The 13,138-nt window shown below is 40.7% G+C and overlaps 2 protein-coding genes across 2 annotated transcripts; one reads left to right on the top strand and one right to left on the bottom strand.

Moving 5' to 3' along the window:
- Positions 1-5,238: 5,238 nt before the first annotated feature.
- LOC124310838 lies at positions 5,239-11,324 on the top strand. The gene is made up of 7 exons (XM_046774898.1): positions 5,239-5,403; positions 5,686-5,768; positions 5,831-6,541; positions 6,612-6,915; positions 6,988-7,523; positions 7,591-10,431; positions 10,498-11,324. Exons 2-7 carry the CDS (start codon positions 5,702-5,704, stop codon positions 11,160-11,162), a joined length of 5,124 nt encoding a protein of 1,707 aa, XP_046630854.1. The 5' UTR covers positions 5,239-5,403; positions 5,686-5,701; the 3' UTR covers positions 11,163-11,324.
- A 7-nt stretch (positions 11,325-11,331) lies between these two features.
- LOC124311208 (GTPase Era, mitochondrial-like) lies at positions 11,332-13,120 on the bottom strand. Its single transcript, XM_046775596.1, has 5 exons — positions 13,024-13,120; positions 12,382-12,951; positions 11,831-12,305; positions 11,590-11,770; positions 11,332-11,528 (listed from the first exon to the last, which is right to left on the bottom strand). Exons 2-5 carry the CDS (start codon positions 12,804-12,806, stop codon positions 11,359-11,361), a joined length of 1,251 nt encoding a protein of 416 aa, XP_046631552.1. The 5' UTR covers positions 12,807-12,951; positions 13,024-13,120; the 3' UTR covers positions 11,332-11,358.
- Between the last annotated feature and the right edge of the window lie 18 nt (positions 13,121-13,138).

Here is a 13,138-nt window from a genome sequence, read left to right as displayed (position 1 = left end):
ACACTTTTTATGGGGTAAAGTAAAACCCCCAATTTTTCTGTTCCACCAGTTACGGGGTTAAAAGCCTCAAGTTTTTTGGGCCTAATACAATACAAAAAAAATTCGATTTTAACTACGACAAATTTGTATTAATTCCTTTCAATAATTCAAAATAATTAAGTTACACCGGGATTCGAACCCACATCCTTAGACTTGCTAGCTCAGCTCACTAACCATTACACCAAATGACTTACAAAATATGTAAAATTCTTTTAATAAATATGTAGTTGAGTTCCATCAATGAAGTTAAGATTAGAAAAACCCAGAAATTCTTAGAGCGGGAATTTAAAAATTTTGAATTAAAAGTACATATTTTCTTTATGCTTAACTAAAAGGAAAGCATAAAAATCCATCCTTAGTGGTCTGATAGGACCTTTTCAAGGTGTTTTATTTCTAATTCTCTGACTAGAGTACTCTGCTGACGCCTATATATACTGTACTATCACATTTCCATGCCCCCTAATATATTTCTGATATTTCTAGTAGGCTCTGCCCCCAAACCGCCCAAAATCGGACCAAGATCCCCCCCCCCATAAAAAAAAAACTGAGATAGGGTATTCTATACGGCGTGTGAAGCGGCCATATTTCTATATCTCTGACAGAAGTAAGCGAATCTTTGAAAAAAGAACGACGAGAAAAATTGAGGCACAATTTCACCATGAACTCTCACAATTAGTATAATAAACATTGGCCTTTCTTACGTGTTTCGCGCTTCCTTCGGGCCTTCCTTTCTTGCCGACTCTCCTTGAGTTCGAAAACGTTCTGTGGCTGTGGCATCACGCTGGTCTTTGCTTCCTTTCTAGTTTGATCTCTTGCATAATCAAAACATTCCACCAATTGACAAATAGTATTTGGTTTCATTGAAAGGACAAATTCTAAGAACATTTTCATTGAATCCACAGAGAATTTTGAAACACTTTCTTCCCACAAATTGTCTATTCGATGTAATTCAAAGTCTTCTGGGTTTTTAAAAAGATACTTAAGAGATTTTGGCACAAGTTTCGTGAATTGAGCAAAGTTTTCTTCTATTTGTTCTCGTTCCTTCTGCAATTCTTTTGCTTCACTCATTCTACCAGTCAGACAGTCAGTGTCAGTTACTAGATATAGCCTAATGTTTTTTTTTTGCTTTCGTCTGCCAGAATGATCCCATAATAAACTTTTCCCGCTCGTATCCCATCCTTCGTTAACGAGGATCTCGTTCGCATTTCTTTGTCGGTAGGGACTGAGGATACCCGAATTAAGGTTGCTTAAACCTTTAAGGCGGAAAATATGCACAATTTTGTGTTTGAGGCTGTGGCCCGGGACGTCAGATCCCGGGGATAAGTTAGGACTTAACGCTTATCTGGCCCAGTGATGAATCGACAAAGGCTGGTTTGCAACGAAGTTTCCGACTTGTCCGGATGGAACCGACGAGGCTCACCTGCGCGGAGTCATTGCATTTCTTAAGGTGGGCGTACACCAGTGCTCAACCAGTGCGGCCAGCTCTAGACGCCCCTTTCATTATATACGGGCATGTACAAGCGCGCGCCCACCCACCCTTATTGCGGGTCCGTATTGAATTTTAGCGCTTATCGTCGCCCGTCCGCTATTTCAGGTAGCTGGCTAATAAGCGATGTGGTAAAAATGATCTACCAAAATAATGTCTTGATAAACTCCAAAAAAATTCGAAAAAATTGTATTCAGTTTTGCGCAGAAGTTGGATTTCAATTTCAGCAGCACAGCACACGGTAATTTTCGTAATTTTTTTTATATTTTTTTTTATTTAGGTTACTTTTACTATGTTCTTAATTTTTTTTTTGTTGATTTCACTAAAAGGGCATAATATTTTTTTACCAAATATTTTTGAGAAGTCTTAATTGAACTTGGATCTTCTATATAACCTCTATAGTTACCAACTGAAAGCTAACAATTTAGTGCCGTGTTGGCCTTTTGGGTCTTCAATTCTCATCCACTGGATGACTCCACGGAATTTAATGCAGCACAACGCCCAAGTAAAAAAAAGTTGCGGGTGACTTCCCGCCAGTTTAGTAAATACGAGGTTGATCACTAAAAAGCTTGATTTCGCCATTTCGCATCGCTGGATGATAGATGTCCACGAATAGTTATTAAATTCCAATTTTTCAAATAGAATTTCTGACACTTCCGAAATAGAACAACTTATTGAAGCAAGCAGTGCAAAAGAATATGTGGTGCCGTCAATGCACTTTGAAACACTTTGATGAAATAAAAATTTTATGCACTGTAGTTTCCCAATTCTCATCAATTCAGGTGTAATTCAGATACAGGTTAGCCTTGATAAGATCAGCACAATAATATTATCACATAAAACTAAGTTGATAAAAATAAAATTGAAAAAAATGTGTGATGCGGTGCCATATGCTCCCGAGGAATAAAGTGTGAAGTTTCATATAGTTAATACAACAATGCAATCAACCACATTTTACAATAGAAAACATAGGCCTATATAGTTTTTGTACATACTAAATAAAATAATAATTAAAAAAAAAAGTTTGAAATTTAATCATCATCATTGAACGTGGGTTGTTTTTTATTATTGTTAAATTTTTTCAAATAATTTTTGAGCTGTATTTATTAATAAACCAACACAAAAGTTGCATCACAACCATTTTGATTCGTCTAAACCACCACCAATGATGTTTGGGGATACTTGAGGGAGTTTCAAAAGGATCAGGATGTAAATAAGGATCTGAAGGTTTCAACACATGCAAATCACTATCAATTTCTTCTAAATCATTATGTTCATTAAGAAAATCGCCACATTTGAATTTTTTTAGAATTTGATCAAATCTTAAAGAAATATCCGAAAAATCGTCCAAGAGAAACTGAATTCCGGATCGAAATCTGCAGAGATAGTGGAATTCTGTAGCCATTCGACGATCGTAATCTAATGAGGTGTAGAGATAAAGATGCCGCTGAATCCAACGTCTGTTTCCAATCAAAGATTTTATGGTAATATCTACATTGCTTGGTTAGTTCTTAACGCAATCCCCAATTCTATCAATTTCAGACCAAGTTTAAAAAACCGATAAAAGAGATTTTCTAACAGGGGTTTCTGTTGTTTCCATTCTCCAAGTATGTCAGCCTTAGTGTCCAAGGAAATAAGGTACGATAAAAGCTGCTCCCATATCATTTCAATGGACTCTTCTGGGATCTTGCATTCATACAAGGTTCCTGAACACGCAGCGCATTTTGAAGACCCACACATTTTGTTAACTGTGAAAATAGAATGTTACATCATAAGAATGCAAGTCATTAACCGAATAACATGTCTATGAGCAATGATCTGAAGCTATGAATTCGAAAACAATGTTCATAATAAATGTTTAAAAAAAGATATAGATTGCATTTTAAAATTATACGAATGAGAGATTTACACGTTACCGGTGCCTTGAAGTGGAGGAACTACAGTAGTTGACTTGACTGCTTGATTAATGAATATCGATTCTGGTATAAACCCGGATCGAAGTCCGCTTAACGACACACCAGTCATAGGCTATTCATGGCCAATCTGTTCCCTTACTTTCTAGAAAATCCTCAAAAATAATTCTCAGAAGCATATTCAAGGTATCAGGACAAAAAAGTTTTGCTAACTGTGACTAAATACGGCAAATAAAGCAGTGATTAAAATTCTTAAAAACACTACAGCCTACAGGCTGTAACCGCCGGCAACCGCTATATCTGTACATGTGCTAACCATATTTTGTCTAAGATAACTATTCTATATACTCTTTCACTTAGATTATTTCATATTTCTTTTGCCACATTGGCCACATTGGCAAAAATATTGAAGCTACTTATTTACGCTATTAAATTTAGGTTAATAGTTTCAAGGTGTAGGATACAGATACAGGTAAGCCTTGAAAAGTACACCACAATAAAATGATTACATAAAACTACGTTGATAAAAAAAACGAAAAAAAAAAAATGTTTGAATGCTCCCTTCTCCCGAGGAATAAAGTGTGAAGTTTCAGATAGTGTACAATGCAGAGAATGGGGATCAATCACATTTAATAATAATAGGAAACAGTTTGTAAATTAAGTAACAATAAAAAAAACCCAAGCTTGAAATTTGTTCATCATTATTGAAGATGGGGTCGGAATGGAATATGAACTTTAGAGCAAAGATAATAGAATCATGTAATCAATTTAAAAATGCTATCAGGAATTCAACAGTTTGAAACGTCTGTCGAGTTGTGTCGAGATACCAAAGTGTGAAACCATGTTTTTCTCCTGGGACATGACTAATATAGCTGAGAGCTAATAGCAAACTAAGGCTAATAGCAAGGTAGCTCAACATGTCTCTTATTTTGACAGGTAAATTGATAAGCATAGGAATAAAAAAAAATCCCCACCCGAAAGTTATATAAAGAAGAACAAGTTTCAAAACATATACGCAGTTCAATTCTAATCTTTCTGACGAACTGATTGATAAAAAATAAATAAAAGTTACATAGCTTTTTATACCGAAAGAAAAAAAAAAGAACTTTTCAACTGAAAGCTGATGGGGGAAAAATGGTCGACCAATTTCATGGGTTGATAACTCATAAAAATGTTTTTCAGTTTTGCGTAGAAATTGGATTCGCAGAACACGGCTATGTTTTTTAAAATTCTTTTAGGTTACTTCCTTCTTCAACTTTTTGGTTGATTCATTTCACCGACATAATATTTTAGTTACAAACGTTTTTGGGACGTTTTAATTGAACTTGGTGTCTTGTTTGTCTTCTATTTAACCTCTAGAATTTATTATCAACAATCGAGTTTCGTGATTGGCCTCTTGTCTTCAAATCTCATTCACGGAATTTAATGCGCTGTTCTTACATGCGCAACGTCCAAGTCAAAATAATATACATGTGTTAACGTTGTTGAGAAAACAAAAAAGAAAGTGGCGGGCGACTTCCCGCCAGTTTAGTAAACACGCGGTTGATTATTGAAAAGCTTGATTTTTCATCGCTAGATGTCTACAGGTTTTTATTAAGTTCAAATTTTTCAAATCAATTTTTTCCTTACACAAAATACAATTGAAATATTTCACATATTATTCTGCGATTTTAAAATCATCAATGGATTTTATCGTTCGTAATTTGGTGCAGCAATAACTTATCAAAACATTTTCTCGTATCGATGTTTACGAGTTTATTGACGAAAGATGGTGCTGCTGTAGTAGTGCTTCTGCATCACAATCCAGATAGCGCCAGTGCGGCTAGTTAAGATGGCGGCACGCTCTTCGCGTCGTATTGACGAAAGATTGAGCTTGAGCTGAGTGGTTTTTATTTGTATTTTTCTTCTGTTGATTAGCTCTGTTCTATGTCAGCGGAATTAAATTCTCAGATTGAAAAAGTTTCGGTGAGTTGCATCTCTGGTCAACGTTTTGGTGTTAAAGAAGTTAACTGGTGCGGCAAGTGGCTTTACCCGCGCTTTCGTAAGAATCGGTGAAACGGGCATAGCATTTTTGTGTCTTCTCCGGCAGATTTGAGGATAACTCTGTTCATTTGTGCTTATATAACCTGTTTTTGTGACAGGGTTATTGGAGTAGCACGTCGGAATTATTGATTTAGTCCATAATTTGTATCTTAATTTAAAGTAATAGTTTTAAAACACTAACATTTACTTGTATTTGAAAAACAGTGAGGTGTTTGGCGGTATGAATTCTGCCTTTGAAGTCAAGGACACTCCTTCAGAGGAATTACCTCTGGATGTAGATCTTCTAGGTAAGTTTTGTTTGCGAATTTAGATAAAATATCCAAATAATGCTCTATTTTGGTTTACTCAGGTGTAGATTTTAACATAGAAGCTGCAGATGAAATTGAAGACGGCTCTACTCCAGCCTACTTGGATAGTTTTGCACCGTTGGATTTGCCTAAGACTGTTTCTGACAGTTCCGAAACAGAACAACTTGAAGCAAGCAGTGCAAATGAGAATGTGGTGCCTAGTGTATTGGTGAATGGATCTCCTGAGCCTAGTAGTCCACCTGTAGGGAAGAAGAAGCGTCCCTACATTAGGCGGTCTACCCCTAAAAGTGAAGGCCCAGTGGTCAAACTTCTCAAACTCTCACCAAATACAATATCGAAACATACCAACGGCGAAATGAAACCGCCTTCAGTGCCAGTGTCACCACATCAAGAGTCGGAGCCAGCTGAACCATCACCAGCACCAGTTGAAGAATCGGTGGCAGTGGAAGCTATGCCTGTGCCTCTTCCCGTGCCCAAAAAGCGAACAGTGAATGGCCCGAATCTATTAAGGAACAAGCAGGTGAAGAAGAAAGTGGTAGGAAACTCTAAGGCGGTATATCGTAAACCGATTAAAACGGGGGATACCCTAAACCGGACAGTTGCTGGAGTGAAACCGCTTGATGCGTCCCCAGAAGATAGTGGATTTGTAGAATGTGTAAAGTGCTTCACAGTTGTCAGCGTCTCATCTGCCAGAGAGCATCTCTCTGTATGTGGTATTCCCGTTCCACAAGCAGTAGAAGAAAATGATATTGGTACATTTTTCACTGATGTGGATTTATTTATTTATCCAAAGACTAACATTTTTCTATGTTGTATATCTAGTTCCGCCGCCGGTTGAGAGTCTACCGGCACTGACACCACTGGGACCTCCCCCTCCGCTTCCATCACCGATTTCACCATCCAAAAGCTACGGTACAAGGGCGAGCTCGATCCGATCCGTTCAGTCAACTTACGGCCCGGATGCTTGCGGAATATGCGGAGCACGTGGTCTTAGTGATGGTCTGTCGCGGTACCTGCATGCGCATCTCCACCACCAACGGCACGCTTGTCTCGTTTGCGGTTCTATGCACGCCAAAGTGGCAGCACTTGTCAAACATCTGCAAGCCGTCCATGGCAAAGAGGATAGGTACTTACAGAAAAGATTGAATTCATCGTTTCATTTAATAATAATTTGTTATTTTGCGTATTTGTTTTTCAGGTACCGTGGTCCCTCCGATGTTGCTCGTTTAGGTGAAATTTTGGGTCGTGCTTCGATTTTAATTTGCACGGAATGTGGAGCTGCCATTCACGTTCTTGATGCTGAAGCACACAGTGTAAACTGTAGAGCAACTCCGCGGTTCCCATTGCCCAGTCAAGTAGGCTATCATTCCGACAGTCAGCAGCAGCAATCTCTGGCTATCACGTACCCTTCGCCGTCTCCAATAACGACAGCCCCCGTCGACGTGGACAAGACGACGCCAAACATATCCAAGCAGAAGAGGAAATACAAGCGTCGGATAAAGGCGGAGCTACCCGAAAATGAGCCCTTACAGCCTAAAATAGAGATTAATTCTGATATCGAAGATAGTATAATGAAATCACCTGCACACACTTTTGAACCCCCTGTCGAACCAAAGGTAGAGCCAAAGGACGGAATGGAATTCCGATCTCCTGGAGAGGTTCCTATTAAAAAGAAAGTCAAGGTGATGATTCCGAACCTCGATTCTCCAAGGGGACTTCGAACCTTATTGCCAGGTATTCAATCTTTTTCATTTATCATTATTAGTTTGAATTTTGTTGACAAATTTATTGTCACTTGTAGGGAACAAAGGTCCGCCTCCGACACCTCCTAAAAGGATACTTACGCCAGGCTTTGGTCGACCAACACTCTCTCCATTGAGTCCCGACAACACGAACTCAAAAAACTTGTTAGGCGGTGCGGAGGAGGAGGTCGAGGGGTTGGTGGAAAGTTCTGAGAATGAAGAACAGAACTTGGATGCTGCTTCCCCAGAACAGACGCCGGAAGAGTCTGAACCGACCAGAGAACCCTCTCCCGCACCGCAACTGCCGCCCCGAGAAAAGACAGACTGGAAAGCACTGCTTGAGCCATTGCTCCACAAGTTATTGCTCAGAGTGAAGAAGGCCTTACGAAAGATCCAGCAACTCCATTGCCCCGTCTGTCTTCGGTACGAAATTCAAGAGTCCAATTTGGAAGACATCTGCGAGCACTTGAAGGCAGCTCACAACAACCATTTACTCCGTGGACTCGGCGAGGATACGCAAAATAAGTTATTCGCCGAAGTCAGGAGCATTTACATGGAAGATGTGTCCAACGAAGAGGCGGATGAATACATCGACGGCAACGCAAGTCGCAAGGTGCTACATAAGTTCTGCGTCGAACCGCTTGACAAGACCTACTCTTGTGACCTTTGTAATGTCAACGAGTTGTCCGTCAAGGAGATGGTACAGCATCTGCGAGGTGCCCATGGCTTTCGGATGTACCCCTGTCTCGAGTGTGGCCAGCAGTTTAAAACCTATGGCTATTTCATCTCGCATTTGGTCTCTACCGGCAAGGAGTCGATTTATGGGTGCCGTTTGTGTGGCATCGTCGGAATGGTCAGTCTCTACATGCTCCAGTCACATCTTCGCACGCATTCGCTATGCGACATATGCCACACTTGCTTCGAGAGCCAGACAGCATTGCGGAAACACATGTTCAACCATCAGCAGGATAGCCCATATGCGTGTACTGTGTGCCAGGTGTCCTACAAAAACTACGAGTCACTCGAAATGCATCTGCTGTGGAAACACGGAACCGAAAGCAAGCCTTGCCCAACGTGCCAAGAGAAGACGTGGCTCTGCACCTACCATTTCTGCCCAGGGGCACCGGCCTCCTTAGCAGAGGTGGTGGATAATCCCTGCGTTTGCACTGTCTGCCGACTCGAGTTCAGCAAGGCGTCTATGCTCAAAGTTCACACTCGTTTACACACCGGCGAGCGGCCGCACAAATGTCATAGCTGTAAAAAAAGTTTCATTTCAAAGAAACTCTTGGCTAAACACGCAGTCATGAAGCACAGCGAGGCTGCCGTCAATCAAGCGGCTGTCGCCGAAGCAGCGGCTAATGAAATCAAATCCGCATTAGAGAAAAGTGGTCTAAAGCCAAGGAAAGTCCAACAGGAACTTCTCAAACTGATAGGCCAGCAGAACGCTGCAAAGCGATCAGCCGCTTCGTCACGCAGGGTGAGCACAGAAGAGAGCCCCGAAACACCCGACAAGGTTAAAGCCGAATTGACAAATGGCGGAAGCATTGAAGCGCCTCCTGAGCCAGTTGTTGAAAAAGTTCGATTCAAATGCTCATCATCTTCCGATGACGATGATGACGACGAAGAAATGCCCATCGTGCCAACAGCCAGTGTCACAGATGGGGCTACCAAACCGGTGGATGAAGAAAAGGGCAGTGCATCTGTTTCTGTAGTGACCTCCCTCAGTCGTATAGGAAGCTCCATTTTTGACATTGAGGATGACGAGGAGGAAAAGTGTAAACCCAATGGAACGCCGTCAGATATTGGTACATCGAATGACGTTGCACATCCAACGCTTTCTGATGCAGAAGTTTCTGAAGCTAATGATGTCAAAAATAATAAAGTGTTTGACAACAAAGAACTGAGTGAAGCTAAAGAAACAAGTGAGAAGAAATCTGGCGAAAATAAGGAAGGCATCGACAGCGAAATGGAAACCGACCAGAAGGAACCTCCAACCTCTCCGTTACCTGAATGTAAAATTAAAGAAGAACCGATGGAAGGGGATGGACTTAACGGAACTGTTGAAGCAACCAAATCTGTGGACGGAGAACCCAGTTCTTCTGATGTCAATCTTCTGGATTTATTAGCTTCAGCCGCTACGTCTAAACAAGCCGAAATCCCTGTGATTACCCCAGAGCCTGCCATCCCTGCTCTGTTGGATCACGATTATTGCAAACTTGGAGATCCGCCGCCGGAAGATCCTAAAAAGCTCAAGAAACTGGCCAGAAAGGCTCGCCACCACAAGAAACACCGCAGTAAGAAAGAACCTCGCTATGTTTTGGACTTGAGTAGCAGTAGCAGTTCAGAAGAGGACGAAGAAAGCAAATTGGTCAACGGCAAACCAGCGAAAAGTTTAAGTAACCGACCAGGGAAATTTGGAAAAGTTTTGACGCGGCTCAGTGACAGCGAGTCCAGTTGCTGTCCAACCGACTGCAGCTGCAGCAGTTCTAGCAGCAGTGACTCTAGCAGCTCTAGTAGTGGAAGCAGCAGCAGTGATAGCGATAGCGATAGTTCCAGCAGTAGTAGTTCCAGTGAGGAAGACGAGGAGGTGGTAGAGAAACCGCCAGTGCCAGCAGTCGTTCAGGCTCCCGAAGGAGATGAGGCGGATGTTGACATTGAAAACAATAGCGAACCTCCAAGTTCCTTGGAATCCTCCTCAGATTCCGAAAATGGGGTCGAATCGGATGCCGATATCAGTGTGCACGAATCGGACCTAGAAACAAGTGATTCCGATTCGGAGAACAAGAAGCGGTCGAGGTTTGCATCACCTAAAGCTCGGAGTGATTCTCAAAAGAAGCGAAAGAAGAAGAAAAAGAAGAGACGAGCCTTGAAAGAATCGTCACTTAACTTCAATTTGGAAGGTATTTGGTTTTTAATTAGTCGTTTACTTAAGAAAATAGACCTATTAACCTTTTGGGGGATTTTAGATCACCAGTTGCCTTTAACTGGCAACACAGTCGACGACATCATCAACGCGGTGGCTAGTGGTCTCTACAAGCGGTCTCTCAAGAGGAAAAAAGAGCCGATTCCGATGTTAAACATCATGCCACTTCCTGTAAAGGAGATCCCTATGGCACCACCACCTCCGGCAGTTAATGTAGAGCAGAGATCCGACTCTAAGCGTGGACGAGGTCGGCGTAAACGCAACGACGATCTCTACTGGTACGAGGGTGACAGTTTGGAAGAAAAAATCAACCCGGCCGCTTCAACTAAAAAAATGAAAACCATCTCGAAAAAGCCGGGGCGAACGACTGCGAAATTAAAATTTACTCACAACTATGACGCAATTCCTCCACCGCCTCCACTCTCCCCGGCGAAGGTGATGAAAACACCCATACATCCAGTACCTTCGTTTGAAGATCCTGACAGACTTTACTGCTATTGCCGATGTCCTTACGATGAAGTTTCACAAATGATTGGCTGTGACGCTAGTGATTGTCCCTATGAATGGTTCCACTTTGAGTGTGTTGGCATTTCAGAAGCACCCGAAGGAACTTATTATTGTCCTGAATGCAGATTGAGACCCAAATACCGAGCTCTGTTTGATGAGCCGTTTTTCCAACCTCAACCACCTCCTCAACAGATAATTTAAAAAATTAAGAAAAATCCTGAACAAGGGTTGTTAAGATTATATCTTTTTGAGATTTTGTCCTACCCCATCGAAGAGACACGTCTTCTGCTTTAGTTCTGTAAAGACATCATGAAAGTGAGAAGAACACAACACCAATTTTGAATACACGTCAATTGTACACGACCAAGAATTACATATATTCTTTTATTATTTTTCTTTACGCCGGTTCTACAACTATTTTAAGACGAACTTCTTGACGGAACATGTTTCGCAAATCTTGTTCTGCTTCTCTAGCGAGCTGAATTACAGTGCGACCACCAGTGCCGACAACTACTTTAGCAGTGAATTTTTTCTGACAATCTAAAGCCATCACGATGTTCAAGGTACCTATGCCGTATATGAAAATGTACCACAACTAATCCTGTATAATAATTTTATTTTTAGTTACCTGATAAATCTTCTTCCCAGTATCGAACAGATGTATTAATCGAATATGGCAATTCTTTATCCAGAATATCTAGTAGTTTACCTCTTATTATGGCAATTGCCATTTCATGAGGGTTTTGATCCGTTACTACCGAAGAATTGTACATCCACCGACCTGGCTTAGCAGCTCCATACAGATGTTCCTTTGAGAAAGAAATTTGGGTATAAAAAATTAAAATTTTAATCTACCGATAATTACGAACCACTATGTCCGAAACTCCGTCTCCGTCAATGGCAGATATCATAAACACACGAGAAAAGTTGGGCCAACCCATCTTTCCTTCGATCCTTTTTGCCACTTCCTTTTCTGACATACTTCGTGAATTGGTGGGTTCCGATAACTCTACGTTGCTTTCATTGACAGTGGACATGTCACTGTTTTGCCGACTCATGCTTCGTTTTCGTGGATCAGTATTTGATGCTATTGATTTACCACCAACTATGCCTTCCGTCAATTTGTTAGTGTAGTCTAGAAGGAGGCGCTTTTCCTTTAATAAATCAATTTTATTCAATACTAAAACCGATTCTTTGTCGGGATAGAGATGGAGAAGTCTGAGGATTTTCGAACTCAAACTTCCTCTGGTCCATTTGTTACTGATGTCATGTAAGACCAAAAGTAAATTTGCTTTAGATAGTGCAACTTCAGGGTCAATAACAAAGGATTTATCAAGATTAAACCTGAAAAAGAAATGTTCTAATGTTAATTATACAAATATTTTAAGAATAATTGTTATTTAACAATAATATATCCTACTGTTTGGCTTCAGCAGGTAGAACCAGCCCTGGAGTGTCGAGGAATACAATTTGAGTTTCATCCCTGATTAACACAGTTTTCGACATCTTTTTGGTTGTGTGAACTTTTTTGGAAACTGAGCATGTCTGCCATCCAGAAAGTTGATTGACTAGAGTACTTTTACCGGCATTCGGTATGCCAAGAATTGCAACTTGCAATACGCGGGAACCTTTCACATATTCAGATGGGGTTCTAACCAATTCACTTTGTATAGCCGGCGTAGACGGAATACGTTGTGACGGTGAACGAAATCCCGGTGATGGAGATTCTTGGGAAAAGTATCTTAATGTTAACACTCTTAAAGATGAATTCACACGAAACCATTTTGATTGATGTGTTAGTGAATGGCACAACATTTTTGTACCACAATTTATACCCACGTGCATCAGACGACTTCAATGACAGCTGATTGGCTGATGTTTTGGGCTTTGGCTGTATAATTTACGGGAAAGTGAATGCGGGATGATAATTTACGGAATTCGAAACTTGAGTCAAGTGGCAAGTGGGAGTGGCTATACTGCGCTACCTACTCTATTATTTTGATAGGGAAAAATATGCTAATTAATTTAAAATACTCATAAAAGTAGAACAAATAAAAATAACCTTCTAGATTTTCCCGAAAGTTCTATGCTTTTATCTCAAACGAAGTTGTCCACCATTCGATAAGATGGCGCTGTCCTCTCAGAGTGATTAGGGAGAACTTAGAAATCAAAAACAA

The sequence above is a fragment of the Daphnia pulicaria genome, chromosome 8 (genome assembly GCF_021234035.1).
Source record: "Daphnia pulicaria isolate SC F1-1A chromosome 8, SC_F0-13Bv2, whole genome shotgun sequence".
Classification (NCBI taxonomy): domain Eukaryota; kingdom Metazoa; phylum Arthropoda; class Branchiopoda; order Diplostraca; family Daphniidae; genus Daphnia; species Daphnia pulicaria.
Note: the sequence above shows the minus strand (reverse complement) of the source record. Positions and strands in the feature narration are given on the sequence as shown.